Source organism: Bos grunniens, chromosome 4, assembly GCF_055505025.1.
Source record: "Bos grunniens cultivar Pamir isolate PY7600 chromosome 4, Bosgru_T2T1.0, whole genome shotgun sequence".
NCBI lineage: Eukaryota > Metazoa > Chordata > Mammalia > Artiodactyla > Bovidae > Bos > Bos grunniens.
In genome coordinates, this window is record NC_141168.1 from 28,347,395 (window position 1) to 28,363,845 (window position 16,451).

Genomic DNA, 16,451 nt, shown 5'->3' on the forward strand with positions numbered 1-16,451 from the left:
TAAAAATTCCAAGGATATGTCTTCTGAATATTTTCTACATCGCAGTCTGTAACACCATTTACCAAACAATAGCAGACTGGAACCCTAGTCCAAAGATTTGGTTTGTGACTATGAGAAATTTTAAAGCACTTTAAAAAGTCACCAATTGTTTTCGTAAATGCTTCATTACACACTTCTAGGGTCACTGGCCTTAGCCTACTCATGGGTTTCAAATCACCAATGCCTTTTTTGGTTCAGATACACTTTACATACCCGCCCAACTCTGCGTTTCAGAACTGCTATGAAAATGTGAGACGAAGGTTGAAGGTCTTATTTCTTTTGAATCCATGTGCTGGCACTGCTGGTATGGGAGGCAACTCCCCAAAGACAAGTCTTCTGTGAAGGAAGCTCAAGAAAAAGTATTCTGATGACAAAGACCTTTCCTCCCACCCACAGAGATGAACGGAGGTGAAACTCGGGTTGCTAGGTGAGAGGGTGCATTCCAGGCACTACTCAGTTAACAGGCTCTCTGCGTCCAGCCTGCCCCACCTTTTTGCTCTCTTTGCTTCTCCTCAACTCCAGTGCTCAGAAGAAGGAGAGAAGTGTAGCCACGATTCCTGATTCAGAAAGGAGAGGGGCTTCCTTGGAAGTCCAGAAGCAAAGACTCTGAGCTCCCAGTGCAGGGGGCACAGGTTCAATCCCTGGCTGGGGAACTAGATCCCACATACCACAACAAGATTCCACATGCTGCAAAAAGATTGAAGACCCCAAGGGCAGCAACTAAGACCTGGCACAGCCGAATGAATGAATGAATGAATAAACAGGAGAGGGCACAGCTACTGCTTTCCCAGCCTCAATGGCCATAGCTGATGTCATCTCTTCTTTCTCCTCCTCACAGCACTGCCATCACTGAGCAATAAGTACAGTATATAAACTAGCAAACCACAATCCCATGATTAAAACGGGGGCAAGAGACCTGCGCCAGATACAGCTAAATGAATGAACATCAGAGTTCTTGCAACATCCTAGAGAAATAAAGATTATTGCCTTTACTGCTCCTTGGGTTTTACTTCCATAAAGCCACGTGCATTTTTTTCTTACAACTGACAGCAACAGGGATGCTAGGTTATCGAGCATAATACCCAATACTGTTCAGAATGAACCATTTCATAAGAATAGCTAATACATTTATTTTGGCTTATGTGCAGGGCTGGCTGTAGAACTTGGGGAAGTCAGGTAACTTCTATGCTACCCATGAAAGGTGTTAATTTTCCCATTTTATTGTCCAAATTTCTCTGGAAACTTTTCCTATTTGAAATGTTGATAGTCAATTTGAGATGTCAAAATAAAGAAATGGATGTCACAAATCTACCAGAGTCCTTTATTGCTAAATTAATGTTCCATCCTAGAATTCTCCTTACTATTAAAATCCGTCTGAGTGTGTGATGAAGTCCCTTATCACCTAACACAGCTGAAGATTACAAGACAAGGAGTCCTTCCTTCCCCACTATATGCTGGGGCCCCAGCCCACCCCATCCTCCACCATAATGCACAGATTTGCACACCTCTTCAAGAAGTGAAACAGAAGGCCATTTGGCCACGATCTGGAATTTACTTACAATTACTGCCCAGGAGAGACTGTCCCTCCATTTTCATTGAAAATACCAATAATAGAGACGTCCCTGGCCATCCGGTGTTAAGATTCTGTGCTTCCAATGCAGGGAGCATGAGTTTGATCCCTAGCCAGCAAACTAAGATACCGCAAGCTACACAGCAAGGCCAAAAAAAAGAATGTGGTAATATTTTACTTACCCTACACTGTCACTAAAGCCAAACTCTGTGATTCCTTTCACCCTATTTTTCTGAGGGCGGGAGGGGGCAGTGCACACTCTTTCCAATGTATTACCAAATAAATGAACGTCTTTCACACATAAAGCACAGAAATTTCACGAGCAAGTTGCTGGACAGCTCAGACTCCTGGGGCATCTTTACTGTTTAGCCCTGTGCTATCAATTCCTTTCAAAAACCCAATTTTCCCTGTTCTTACTCAGATAATCTGAGTCGCAAGTTTACTGTTCTCTCTACACTGGTTTTCTGCTTCTCCTGTTGATAATCAAAGAAGCACATTTTCTTACAACATGAGAGTAAGGGAGGTATGCTCATTAGGAGCACCAATCCGGGGACGACAAAGAATTCAATGGAAGCCGAGCAGCCTAGCCAGCAGCCTAGCCGCCTGGCTGTGTGACTTGCTGGCAGGGAGATGACTAACATGTGGGCAGGAGGGCTGAACCGGGAGCCAGGCCTGGACCCCATGGAGAGCCTGCGGGAGGTCTCGGGAGAGTCTAAAGCTCTCATAAGAGAGGAGTTTAATAAGATAACTCGGCTTTTAAGTAACAGAGGCAGCCTCCTGGCTTCTGGGCTTCGAAAGGGCTCACCTGCCAGGAGTAATAACACAAGCAATTACTGCACCTAGAATAATAGAGCTCAGCGGGGCCCCAGGACCCAGGTCTCCCCTCTCATTCACCTACACACAGGGGAAAGGAACGGAAGGAAGAAATGCCCTACTTTCCATGAAGACCTGGGACAGTCCTATTAGGTAAGCAGATAAATTACATTTGGCAAAGTAAGTCACTGTTTTGGGTGGTTGCCAAAAATAAAAATGCCCCTGGTATTAAAGGCTGTATATAAAGCAATGCCCTCTCCTAGCACAGAATTCCTAGTTTAAAAGTTTGTAGCACTGCATTCTAGAGACTGGAAACAGACTTAAACATCTCGCTTCTCATTCCTTTCTCTACCACAAACTTCCAACAGGCCTTTAGGCACGTTGCCTTCAACTGGTACCTTGACTGCAGGTTGCTTGCAGCTGCCTTCAGGAACATCTGAGTATACCCACCTGGACCTACTCATTTCAGCTGTCTTTTATCTCCCCCGTTTTATTTCTCTGCCTCTGTCAAGACTTGTCACTTTCACCATCTCCACAGAAAAGAGGTTTAAAGCAAAGAAACTGACCTGAAATATGACATCTGATTTTTCCAACCCATCCATTCTCCAAGAAAAGCTTCAGTGTTTCACTTCATGAGTTCCCCCTTCCACCATAAAACATGGTTACCTGCCTCTATTAAACAGCATTTCAATGAGACAGACACCTAATATCTCAACAGCCTAAAAAGCTTTACCCAGAATCAGGTGCAAAGCCTGGTCTCAAACCGAAGCTGCCTGTGCTTCAAAGAAGCCTGGAGACACCCCACACCTTAGGCCATCATCCCAGCGATTTATGGAACCATCTCCCCTCAGTTTATTCTGTCCTCTCTGAACTATGCCAACCCAGTATTTCCCCCAGACTTGACCCTTCTAAACCAAATCCACTAAACATACGTTTTATCACTCAAATTGGGACACTGTGAGAGTGAAAGTAGGCTGTTACTGACAGTCATGCCAAGACAACAGCCCCGGGCAAACTGGGATGTAAGTTGCCCTGTCCTTACAAAGGTGGGAGGCCAGGTAAGGCGCTGTTCCTTGCAAATTACAAATTTATGCTGATCCTACATACACGGTTCTTCTCTCCCAGTCTCCAAAAGAGGACCAGAAAATGCTCAAATTTGGATTACCTAGTCCACGTTGGCACAAAGAAAATGGAATGTTTTATATTATAGTGGCAAATTTTTCCTAAATATATTGTTTTGATCATTTAGAAGGGAGGGTGGGGTGGAGATGGAATGCAGCCCATTTCTGAAGTACCAGAAGCTAGGGGGTCACGGGGACGAGGGGGCAGGAGCCAAAGGAGTTAAACATTTTGCCAGATGCATTTCTGCCTGACTAGCCTCACCTCTGCCACTGAACTCTACCTAGTATTCACACACACAACTGCACTTTTCCAGGCACTACTTAAATCTGTTTAAGCTTTCCTAACAGTTAAATGAACAATGCCTCCAAAGCTCAGAAGGTTAGACATTTACTGGTGCACACCTTTCTGCTAAGCCAAAATTAGGGACTGATATATTATCCATTTCTTATTTGTGCCAAGGACATGAAAGAAAGCAAATGCCATCACATTGTTTATAAAATAAAGGACATTTCAGTCAAAAAATACCAATAATAATAGAAAAAATATGATCTTAAAATTAGAGCCAGTCTTTCAAACTGGGGGTGGCCGAAGATGAGATGATTAGATAGCATCACCAACTCAATGGACATGAATTTGAGCAACACCAGGAGATAGTGAAGGACAGAGGAGCCTGGTGTGCCCAGTCCATGGGGTCACAGAATCAAACACGACTTAGCAACTAAATAACAACATTACAAAACTTGGCGGGTGCCACTCTTGCCCTCATGTTGCCTCAGTCGGTTCCATTTCTACCCTTGTCTGAGCTGGGAACAACTCCAGCCAATGGTCTGAATACCGCCTTCTTTCATCTTATCAGCAAGAATCCCACGAGGCGAGCACTGCTCATTTACAGGCAAAGCTGGAAGGTAAAGGGTCAGTGACTTGCCCAAGGTATTGGGGCCAGTAGTCTGTGACACTAATGATGTGAGCACAGCCACCCCAGAAAATCAATTCGGTTCTGTCTCCAGAGACAATTTATGTGTCCGTTTTCAAAAGTGTGGGCTTGTTTAAAAAACAAAACAAGAAAAACTGGTTTCCGTAGTATATGATCCCTGTGTGTACCAACATTTAATATTCATATGTAAATAAGAGCTGTCTCTTGTCTTCTTTTCAATTCTCTTTCAATCCCTCCCATTAAATGCAGTTTCAGTTTAGAGGCAGGAAGCCTTCAGCACATCTCTACCACCTGTTACACAGTCTTCTGCAAAATGCTGTACCTAGTTAGAATTTAATAACACTCGCTATTTTGTTTTCATTGTGGGGTTTTTCTGAAGGTGCTTTCTAGTAAGCAGTAGCTAGCAAGTTATACTGGTTTCCCATTTTCATTGGTGAAACCATTTCCTTTTAAAATAATACGACAATTTTTAAAGACAACTGATTGTCCCAAAGATTTTCAAACTAAAAAAAAGTAGAGGCAGTGTTCGGATACGCTAAAAACACGAGGGGCACATGCACACCTGACACCCAGGAAACTGGAGGTAAACCCTTTCCGGGGTTGAAATCAGCTGGCCCCGGTTCAGCCTCTGAGCAAGTCGAAAAAATGGCTGGGTTTCTCCGAGCAGGATGTGGTCAGATTCACCACCACTACCACCCCCACCTTCTAATCCAAGTAGAAAAAAAGAAAGAGGAAGAGCTATGCATTAATACCAGTCTGCAGGGGGAAAAAGTCAGGCCTCTCACAGGACCTTGCCTCTGACCTCCTCCTGTCATCTGCAGCTGGGCAGTGGCACACTTCTTAGCGAGGGAGCTTTCTAGAACCCAGAGAGAGTAGACAAGGCTAGAGCCCTCAGAGCCGACTCTCCTCTAAGTTCAAGACCTTAAAACCCCTGGGGGGCCTTGAAGCAATTAAACAATGGTGATTTAATGATCCCCAGGGGCTGAACCCTGCCCTCCACTGGGGGAAGACAGTGGTTTTCAAGGGTACTGACTGGGGAAGTAGACTACTAATTGTGAAACGATTAATTAGTGTAAGGAGATTGCTGGGCTTCCCTGGTGGCTCAGACCGTAAAGAATCTGCCGGCAATGCAGGAGACCTGGGTGAGATTCCTGGGAAGATCCCCCGGCGAAGGGAATGGCTACCTATTCCAGTATTCTTGCATTCTGCCCTCAGTAAAATCTAAGATGATCCATGTAGGATATAAAAAGGTAAAGTCTAAATAAAGACCCCCTGCAGCCACCAAAAACATGAAGTGTACTCCAGGAATCTGTCTTAGGGAAATGCTAACACAAGAACACAGAGATGTATCAAAGAATGTTGACATATCAACAGAGAAAAAAATGGGTAAGTAAATACACCCAAACCACGGAACACTCCTCAAACACTGAAGAATGAGACAGACGTATAATCATGACACTGAAAAGTAGTTTTGACAATTAATTTTAAAAAGGAAGTTACAGAACTGATTATAACCTCATTTCTGTTTCTTTAAAAAAAATGGGGGGGGGTGTATAAATCTGCATAAAAAACTGCAAAGTACATTTACTTACAGGGATGAGAATGAATGGGAGAAAATTCATAAGGAGGGTAGAGGGAGGAAGATTTTTGCATTCAACTTTACATAGTTCTGTACTGTTTGAGTCTTAAGAGCAAGCATTAAGTCCAAATTTTAAACATCGACAACTGTAAAATGACTAACACTGGATGGCACTCACCTGAGCATTTGGAAGGATTTCTGGGATGAACTAGAAAAGCTGGTCAAGAGAAGGAAAGGCCACCAAGGGACTGCAAACGTGACCCTTCATCCTCAGGCCTTCAAAGGCTTGAGAACGATAGGAAAATTTTATCTCCATATTTGGCAAGCCAGTGGAATAAAAACTAAAGACCAAGACCACCAAAGAGATCATTTGGGGTTTTACTGGTGGTGTTCTTGTTAAGAAAGGGGCTTATAAACAAGAAACAGGATGGATCTAAATAGACACATCAAAAAGCCCACGTGTGTGGTTCTGTAGGATTAAAAGGGCAGAAAGTGAGGAACAGAGACTCTTCATGCTTGTGGATGACACAAAAGACTTCCACAGTAATAACGTGCCAAGGTATTGGTGCCAAATTATAGGAAGATCTGGGGAATCTACGCAAATAGAAGGAAAAGTGGCAGATGAGTGTTAAAATGAGCATATGGCCTAAATCAGGCACATTAAACAACTTCTCAGCTGTCAGTTCTGACCTAGGAATAAGCTCTCAGAGTCACTGTAAAGGGACTCCTGGGGACATCAGCCCAATATTGAGCTACAGATTAAAAGCAATGCAAAGTGTTCTGGGAGCCATCGAGATAAGCGCTAAAAAGAAAAAAAGAAGCTACTATCTCCCCTCATATACAATTCCGGTGCACTGGCCCCAAAAGCATACACTCCTTTTGCATTTATGTCCTGACCCTTCAACTACATACAGCACAGGAATTAAATAAGATCAATGGGTCTCGAATGCCAGCCCCTGGATCAATCCCAAAGGGTCCCTCTTAGGAGAGAAAGCCACCTAGGAGTGGCTTTTTAAAAATATGGATCTCCAGGCCGCATGGGCAGATTCTAATTCAGTGGCTCAGAACGACCTTCCAGGTGGTCCTGAGGCAAGGATGTGTTTAGAAAATCACTGGGCTCTTAGGAACTCTCTCTCTCAAAATCTCCTCCCAGAAAAGAATCTAGGAAAGCTTACAATAAACAATAAACTCAAAAGAAAAGAAACCCTGTGAGGAACTACCAAGAATAGATTTAGATGATTCCTATACTTACACATTAAACAGAAGTGGGGAAGATCTGCAGGGCAATGAGAATAATCTAAAGGAAGAGGCTTTGGCCTCAGAGCCTGAAAACCAGAGCTCAGAACCCGACCAAGCCCCAAGCTCCCGCCAGACTCACTCAGACAAAGGCCAGGATCAACTCTCCCAGAGTTTATGCTCCCAGAGTGCCTTCATCATCCCCACCTCTCTCAGGTCTAGACCTGCTGCCCCAGGAGAACGGCAGGCTGTTCAGAAGCAGAGGTGAGACTGCGTTAGTAAAACCGACTGGAACCACATTCCTCTGGGTCCCAAGCAACCACTCCCACTAGTCTATCCTAACACCACTGCTGAAGCCAGGAACTTCCCTGGTCCAATTCTACCCACTCTCCAGCCACTCCAGTAACTGGTCATTTAGTCTAATTCAAATTCTAATTCTGCTCTTCCACACTAGAAAATCATATTTCGACTAAACTACCTTCTCAGAAAATAAAAATAAAACAAGCAGTGGGAACAGAAAATATGTCTCCCGCAAGGTAAGCATCAATTCAAAGTGAAGACTAGCAGAAGGTATGAGATTCCTCAGCTTTGATTCATGCCTGAAAGACATGTAATATAGGGTTTCTGATACAACTGCAGCCTTTGGGGACTGCAAGGAGCTTCAGAGTCCAACCACTTCATTTAAGAAAAAAAGAAAAAGCCTGAAAGGTGTACTACCTTACCCCACAGTGCCCAGAGCAAGACCAGCAGCAGCTGGCCTAGAACTGTGTCCCCTGAATCCCAGGGTGATGACCTCTCTTCTCCACCAGGCTACTTTCCAGAGACAATGTTAATACTGGGTTGGCCAAAAAGTTTGTTCAGGTTTATCCGTAAACTGCCATGAGAAACCCAAACGAACTTTTTGGCCAATCCAATATATGGGCTTTATTAACTTGAACCACAGATCCCCAATCTCCTCAATTCCCCTTATTACACATGAGGTTGGTGTTACCAGACCATAGCAGACTACTGCCCACATAAAGAGAATTTGAAGCACCTCATAAAGAGGGGAAAGAGAGCCTTAAAGTCACCATAAGCACATAAATGGAGAAAATTTGTGCCAGCCCAGTTTATATCAGAGACTGAACGTCTCAAAAACAACATCTAAATTGTCATTAGGTTTATTTTTCCTGTAAGTCGCTTAACTTCCTAATTTTTAAAAAAATGCCAACTGAAACCACTGTTCTTTTTATTCCCCTAAATATTAGAGCTAAGTGAGAAAAACATAACATTAATTTATCACACCGAGTCTCACTGAAAGTAAGTGAAACCCCACAGCACTCCATCTGCATCAATGTGCACAACCTGTGATTCTGTATCAATTTCTGCCTTAAGAACACAGCATATGTCGGTCTCCCAAGAGAGGAACAGCAACAGAAACTGGGTGGGGAAAAAACGAAAACAAAAAAAACTAGGTGTTGGGACTTCCCTTGCGGTCTAGTAGCTAAGACTCCACACTCCCAATGCAGGGGGCCAGGGGTTCCATCCTTGCTCAGGGAACTAGATCTCACATGCTGCAAATAAAGATTTCCCATGCTGCAACTAAGGGCTTCCCTGGTAGCTCAGACGGTAAAGAATCTGCATGGAACGCAGGAAGCCTGGGTTCAAACCCTGGGTTGGGAAGATCTCCTGGAGAAGGAAATCCAGTATTCTTGTCTGGAGAATTCCATGGACAGAGTAGCCTGGTGGGCTACAGTCCATGGGGTCGAAAACAGTCAGACACGACTGAGCGACTAACAGCTGCAATTAAAGATCCTGTGTGTGACTGTCCCTGATAGCTCAGTGGTAAAGAATCCACCTGCCAATGCAGAAAACAGGTTCGATCCCTGCTCTGGGAAGATTCCACACGCCGAGGAGCAACTAAGCCTGTGCACCACAACTATTTTGAGCCTGTGCTCCAAAGCCTGGAAGCCACAACTACAGAGCCCACGTGCTGCAAGTACAAAGCCCACACGCCCTACAGCCAGTGCTCCATAACGAGAGAAGCCACCGAAATGAGAAGCCTGCACACAACAACTAGAGAGTAACCCCTACTCTCCACAATAGAGAAAAGCCTGCGTAGCAACAAAGAAAGACCCAGCACAACCATAAATAAATAAAGTATTAAAAAAAAAAAAAAAAGATCCTGTGTGCACAACTAAAACCTGGCGCAGCCAAAAAAAAAAAACACAAACACCTGGGTAGGTATCTATCTCCAAAGAAATAGGAGAAAAAGCTACATAAGCCCAGTAAGAACTGAATCCCTTTACTTCATTCCTTGCCCCTGATAAGGCAAAGAATTTCCTAAAATCTTCAGCTATTCTTTTCCTTGAAGAAATGAAATAAAATCTAAACATCAGGTTCCAAAGGCTATCTACTGCTGTAACCACTGCTAGAATCATACCTGTCAGCTGGCTTGATGGCCCATGCTGAAAAGTGAGTTTCACAACAGGCCTTAGTTCCTCCTCAAATGCATGCATGCTAAGTCACTTCAGTCATGTCCGACTCTGTGCGACCCTATGGACTGTAGCCTGCCAGGCTCCTCTGTCCATGGGATTCTCTAGGTAAGAATACTGGAGTGGGTTGCCTTGCCCTTCTCCAGGGGATGTTCCTGACCCAGGGATTGAACCCCAGTCTCTTACATCTCCTGCAGTGGCAGGCAGGTTCTTTACCACGAGCACCACCTGGGAAGTCCAGAGACTCCTTGCTGCTGCTGCTGCTGCTATGTCGCTTCAGTCGTATCCAACTCTGTGCAACCCCATAGACGGCAGCCCACCAGGCTCCCCCATCCCTGGGATTCTCCAGGCAAGAACACTGGAGTGGGTTGCCATTTCCTTCTCCAACAGAGACTCCTTAACTGCATTCAAACACCTGGCAATTTTCTCTTTTGAACTTAACAAATGAAAACTAAAATATTCACGTATTTCCCCAATTTCATTCTCCAAGTAAACTGGGCATAGATGCAGGAAATCATTTGCCTCCTTATTACCAGCACTGAGAACAACCCAGCCTCAGGAGTCCCCAACCCTGCATGAGCCCTTCCTTCCTGACCATTACTTTGAGCTCTGAAGCATGCTACTCTGCTTTTCAACATCGCTATTACCTAAAGCTTGCTAGGTTAAAAGTGTTGCCAGAGGCCAGAGCTACTACATTCCAAGTAGTAATAAAATGATGCCAGAAGCATAAACTTCATCAGGTTCTAGATGCTATGCAACTCTTGTTGAGCCTGTTCTTAGCATTTATCTTCTCATCTAGGTCCTATTTACTGAAAGGTGGTGACCTCGGGAATACACGATTGGCTGGTAGGAAGTCAAAGAACCCTGGTCGTGGCCCTGTAAGAAACATGACCAAGAGCAAGCATTTTGTTTTAAATCAGTCTCCTATCAATTATATGTATCCTGTAGACTTAATGTCTGCTACTGATCTGACCAGGGCTTCCCTGGCAGGCTACAGTCCACGTGGTCACAAGAGTCAGACACGACTGAGTGATGAAACAACAACTTATCTCACCAGGAGACCAGAACCACCACCACCTCTGCTGCCTTTCTGCCTTTTCTTACCCTAAAACATGTACATTAACAGCTCAGGTTAAACCCATACCATGTATGTGGAACACTGAACTTCAAGAAATTGAAAAGCTACTGTAAATATTCTGAAGATAATCAAATCACCAATGGATATCTACGATCTTTGCACACGCTATTCCCTCTGCCAGGAACTCTTCCTCTGTGTCTGGTTCTTTCATGTCCATCAGACCTCAGCTGAAGGAAGCCCTCCAATCTAAATGAGCCACCCCTTCCCTTACTCCCGACTACTCAGTCCCATTCCCCTACTGGAAATCGCTCTCATATGCTTATTTCTTATGTACTTGTCTGTCTCCTCCATAAACTGGAAGGGCAGGGATATGATTTACTTTCTCACCACTGTTTCTCCAATACACAGGCAGTGCTTGACACAGATGATCAATAAAACTCGTTGGAGAAAGGAAATATGATTGCTCATCATCTCTATCATTAGTACATGGCAGTGGCCACTGTTAGCCTGACTAGAGCCAAATGTATGCTTCTTTTTCAAACTGGAAAAATGACAGGAAGTCTTTAAAACAGACCAAAAATTTAGTGCTCTTTTATTTACAATTTTGATTGAAAGCTACCATGCTAACCTGCAGGCTTCCCTTGTGGCTCAGCTGGTAAAGAATCCACCTGCAATGCGGCAGACCTGGGCTGGATCCTTGGGTTGGGAAGATCCCCTGGAGAAGGGAAAGGCTACCCACTCCAGGATTCCAGCCTGGAGAATTCCATGGACTGTACAGTCCATAGGGTCACAAAGAGTCGGACATGACTGAGCGACTTTCACTCACTCACTCATGCTCACCTGCTGGGAGGTAGACAATTTTAAGACTAGAGGGAAAAGTCTTCCATCCTATTCCACCTACTGCTTTGCAAATGTGTGCTCAGTCACTAAGTTGTGTCCAACTGTTTGTGATACCACGGACTGTAGCCCACCAGGCTCCTCTGTCCATGGGATTTCCCAGGCAAGAATACTGGAGTGGGTGGCCATTTCCTTCTCCAGGGTATCTTCCCAACCCAGCAATCGAATCTGTGTCTCATGCATTGGCAGGCAGATTCTTTACCACTAAGCCACCTGGGAATCTTTGCAAATGGCCCTAGTAAAATACTGTTATTTACCTACCTTGTCCCTTTGAGTGGTAGAATAAGGGTATTTTAAGTAGCTTAGGAAAGGTGTTTTTCTTTCACAGTCTGCCTGAGCTAAGCGCACATAGGAAGAAGGAACAGATCAGCAGACTACTACTCTGTCCTCACTATGCTCTGAAGACACATACTTCTTAGCTCAGAAATCTAGAAACACTTAGCTGTAATGATCTAAATTACAGAGAGCAATTCCTACAAGCTGTACACTGGAGAAATTCCCACTAACCTCCTCACCAGAAAGCCTACAGCCGGCTTCCCAATAGCCTGGCAGCACAATTCCTGTTAGGGGAGGAAGTTACAGCCATCTCCTTCTTTAGGTGCCCCGGGACTTAAGTCATCTAGTGAGGATCATTGTTCTAACCATAACACCAAAGATTAACAGAGGGATTCCTTCCCCTTTCAAACGGGATGGGGTGAAATGGGAATTGGGATTTGGCCTTCCACACCATAAAGAGGATGAGATAGGCTGCTGCCATGGCTGCTTCTGAGGAGCACTGAAGATTCAAGAACTGCAGCAGATTCACTCTGCTGTGCGCTCCTTCTTGAAAACACATGCAGACATAAGATAGGAGAGTTAAAGACTTCAAAAAGGGCTCTGTCCCCCAAGACAGAAATAAATGGGATCAGCAAAACCAGAGAAAACTGCCATCTCTAAGTAGCTGCTAAGTGGGGTGACTGAATTTCACATTCACTACCCCCAGAGACTTCTCCCAACCTCTATTTAACATGGGCTGACAATATTCTGAGACAGCTAAAGAAAGTCTAGCAAATTACCCAAGAAACCCAGAGATAGAATGCTCCAGGGTTTCGAGAAAAGATCTGATGTGACACAGACATTTACTTTCCCAGGTTATATTTCACCTGCCCACACACTTGCCAGTCTTATCCCAACTCAAAAAATATATAAATCCACCTTCAGCTTTTCCATCATCCTCACTGCTTTCTCAGTAACAGAAGAGCCTCACAATGATTGTGTCAACCCACTGCCCACTTCCTCCAATATATTCCAGAACCAACTCTGTCCCTTGGCTCCTACTGTCAACAGCAGACACAGCCCCTACCATCATTTTTAAAAATTGGTCAAATGCAAACATTTTTTTACTACTTGAGTCCCAAGTTCTTTCTGCTTCAACCTTATAAAAAGGAACACAGGACTTCCTAAGATGGCAAGGCAGAGACCAGAAGAAACATGCAGCTTCCATCACCTTATAACCCATTCTTTACCCAAAAGAGGAAGAATGAGTATTCCTCTCCATTGCAGCAAACTTCAATCCAAGACCACTTCGGACCTTCAGCTCAGCCTGAGTCCAGACAAAACTGGAGGGCTCAGCCTGAAAGGCCCAAGTCTGGTTGGTCAGTTTCTGCCCCTCAACCCAAAGGCAGAAAAGCAGTCACTGATAATTACTCTTTTCCTAGTCATCAAACTATTTCCTCCTCACCTCCCTCTGTCATAGAGCTCCATCTTCCCTTGCAGAGTTCTTACGAAGCAGCTCCTGGTACCACTGGAAACAATTACTCTCCAGGAAAATACAACTTCGCTAAGCAGAAGAGCTTCACACACAGCCATTTGCCAGGGGTCAATTTTTCATTCCAGACAGGCTTCGAAGCCTGGCACAAATCTGCCAGTGGCTCTGCACTTCACCCGGCTTCCCTCCCCTAATCTCTGCCTGGAACTCACCCACCCACCCCTTTGCAGCTTGAAAACAGAAAAACAGCAGTACAGGCAACTCTTAACACCTTCTTCAAAGCCTGCTCCCACCCTAATGTGTCTTCCACACCACATTCCTTTGCTTATGGTAAGGACCATAAGCACCAAATAAAGTCACTTACTGCAACAGCAGCTCCCAGACAAGACAGGAGTAACATCTAATCTCTCCTAGGCTCAATTACAGTCAGCTTCACTTTCCTGCAATTTTGTGGCCATGCATCACTGGCCCTGCCCTCTGTTAAAATCATTGCCTGGAGTCAGAGTCATCGAACCACGAATGTTTTGAAAAGCCTGTGCTTTGGCCAACAGGGTCTGGGTTCAAGTCCCAGCTCTGCCTCTCATTACCGATTAAAAAGTACCTGTCCTGGGGTAAACTATTCTTTTGAAACCTCAGATTACATATCTGTAAAAATGTAGCCAATGATCCTATCCACTTGTTCAGTACTATAAATGAGATAACACAAAAAGAAAACTCAGCACAAGACATGAGCCTTAATAAACAAGTTACTGTTGATATTCAGTATCCATGGGGGTAATCTGCAGACAGGTATGGTCACCCCATTGGAATCCAAATGCCCTGGAAACTTCCAGCATTTGTAGAAGCAAAAATATAGTCAGCCCCTTTCCACTCCCACTCTACAAGTAAGAGGGGCCTTTAAGAAAAATTCAAGACTTAGCAAAGGAACAAAACTCGGACGAGATTCACTCGGTGCTGGCCATCCCACTACCAGACCACCGAGCACTGCTCTGTCCCTACAGTGAAGGGAAGATAAGTGCAAATGGCAAAGCTAATTTAAGAGGAGCCACTTCAGGATAACGCTTTCATAGGTCAGGTCAATATTTCAGAGAGGTGAAACTATGTGGACCCTGGAAATTCCCTCCTCACTCAATTTCTGATAAATTCTGACTCTCCCTTTAGGTATAAATAAGTGGGAAACGCACTACTGAAAAGCCTAAGAATCTCAGTTGGAAGCAGAATACTGCCTAAGAAGTGACTATGTGAATATCAGGGGGGACAAAAAATCTTGAAATCTAATTCATGCATAAGCTGAGAAACATTACAATCCTGTGACAGACAATGAGCCAAGAAAACAGAATGTTTTTCAAACTTTCTACAACTATAAAAGGCTGCAGAGCTTTGGGACAAAGTGTCATAAAGAATATTACCAGATGGAAAAGTCAGAATTGCGGCCTGAAAGGAAATCTACAAGCCTGTGGCCATCACAACCAGAAATTCTGGTAACAACGAAAAAATGTCAGTTTCCAATCCCGGGGAATGTTGAGGGGAGGCCAACAGAGGGGACAATTGATCAAGAGAATTTATATTCAAAATTATGACGGGGGTTAATTTTTAATGAAACTTGCAAGGTTTTTAATTCACCATTCAAGGATGTAGAGGGTGAGGGCAGAATTTATAATCAGGCAGAATTTACAGTAACAGCAGGGGGCTGGGAATCAGAACATTTAGGCTCCAGTCCTGGCTCCAACCCAAACCACCATGTGACCTTAGGCAAGTCACTTGTCCTCTTCAAAGTTGTCTCATCCGTAGTGAGGGAACAACAAGGATAGCAAAGATTCCTACCGGCCTCAGGCTCTGAGAGCCAAAGAGAGGGGGAGCACGGATATGAAGAGCTCTCAGGACTACTGAGTTGACGCAAGAGGTGGAGGGAAAAAGACGGGAAATGAGGGCCAGAGAGCGAGAAAACTTGGCGTAACTGAGCGTCGGTGGAAACATAACAGCTTCAAGAAGGCCAAGTACTCCAAGAGTTCCATGGAAGAGCGGACGTTAGGATCTACGAAAAACTGCAAACTACTCAGCATATGCCAAAATGGACTGAAGGACGGTGAATCGGAGGACTGATACCAACAAATCCCCGTTAACTAATCAGTAATCGATCTGTCCCGGTAAAAAGCCAGGAGACTTGAGTCCCGCGATCACGGAAATCACTGTGACCCCCTAATGCCAGGGTGTCCCGGAGGCAAAGTACCGAAGGGGAGTCCGTGTCGACTTGCGTCTAGGGAGGGGATTCCGAGATCGGGTGAAAGTGAGGAAGGGGCAGAGGAAAGAGGATCTGGGAGACACTGCAAGCTGTCGGTAGGGGAAGGAGCCAGCGCCAGACTCCCGCACGGTGGCGGCCAGTGGGATCGGTGTCCCGGGCCCCGCTCTCACCATCTTGACGATGCCCCGTTGCACGGTGGGGACCGCGGGTCCCCCGGAGGAGCCGCCGCTCTGCGCGGAGGAGGCCATGTGTAGCGATGGAAAACCAGCGATTAAGGCGGTGGCCCGCTAGGACGTGTCAATGTGGGTGTCGATGTTGGTGAGAGGCCGCCGCGGAGAGGAGCGGGCGGGCGACCAGCTGTGGGCGATGCACGGGACAGACGCGCTGGGCGCTCACTGGAGCAGCAGCAGGACTGGGAGCGAAAGAGACGCGATCTCCACCACCGCCACACGTTCTACTCGCCGCGCAAGCGTGCCAGAGCGCCACCGCCCTCCGGCCAATTAGAGCCCAGAACCCGCCGGACCCCAAGCCAATAGGCACCCTGCTTGCGGAGCCCCGCCCCTTAGTCTCAAAACCGGTCGAGCGCTTCAGGAAGCGCTGAAAGAGCTGATTTGCAGTGATGGGCTAAGTATGAGGCGGGACTTCCGGGGCAGTGGTAGTAGGTAGTGTCGGGAGGTGTAGTGGGAAGGAAAGGACACGTCAGCATCTGGCCGCGGGGCG

The 16,451-nt window shown here is 45.4% G+C and overlaps 1 protein-coding gene across 2 annotated transcripts in view; it reads right to left on the reverse strand.

Annotated features, from left to right (window-relative positions):
* Positions 1-16,191, reverse strand: part of SND1 (staphylococcal nuclease and tudor domain containing 1) — a 421,555-nt gene extending 405,364 nt beyond the window's left edge. For both annotated transcript variants that reach the window (XM_086395775.1, XM_086395777.1), the window contains exon 1: positions 15,902-16,191. In XM_086395775.1, coding sequence (XP_086251901.1) covers positions 15,902-15,979 — 78 coding nt within the window. In that variant the 5' untranslated portion in view covers positions 15,980-16,191. The remainder of the gene's footprint in view (positions 1-15,901) is intronic.
* Between the last annotated feature and the right edge of the window lie 260 nt (positions 16,192-16,451).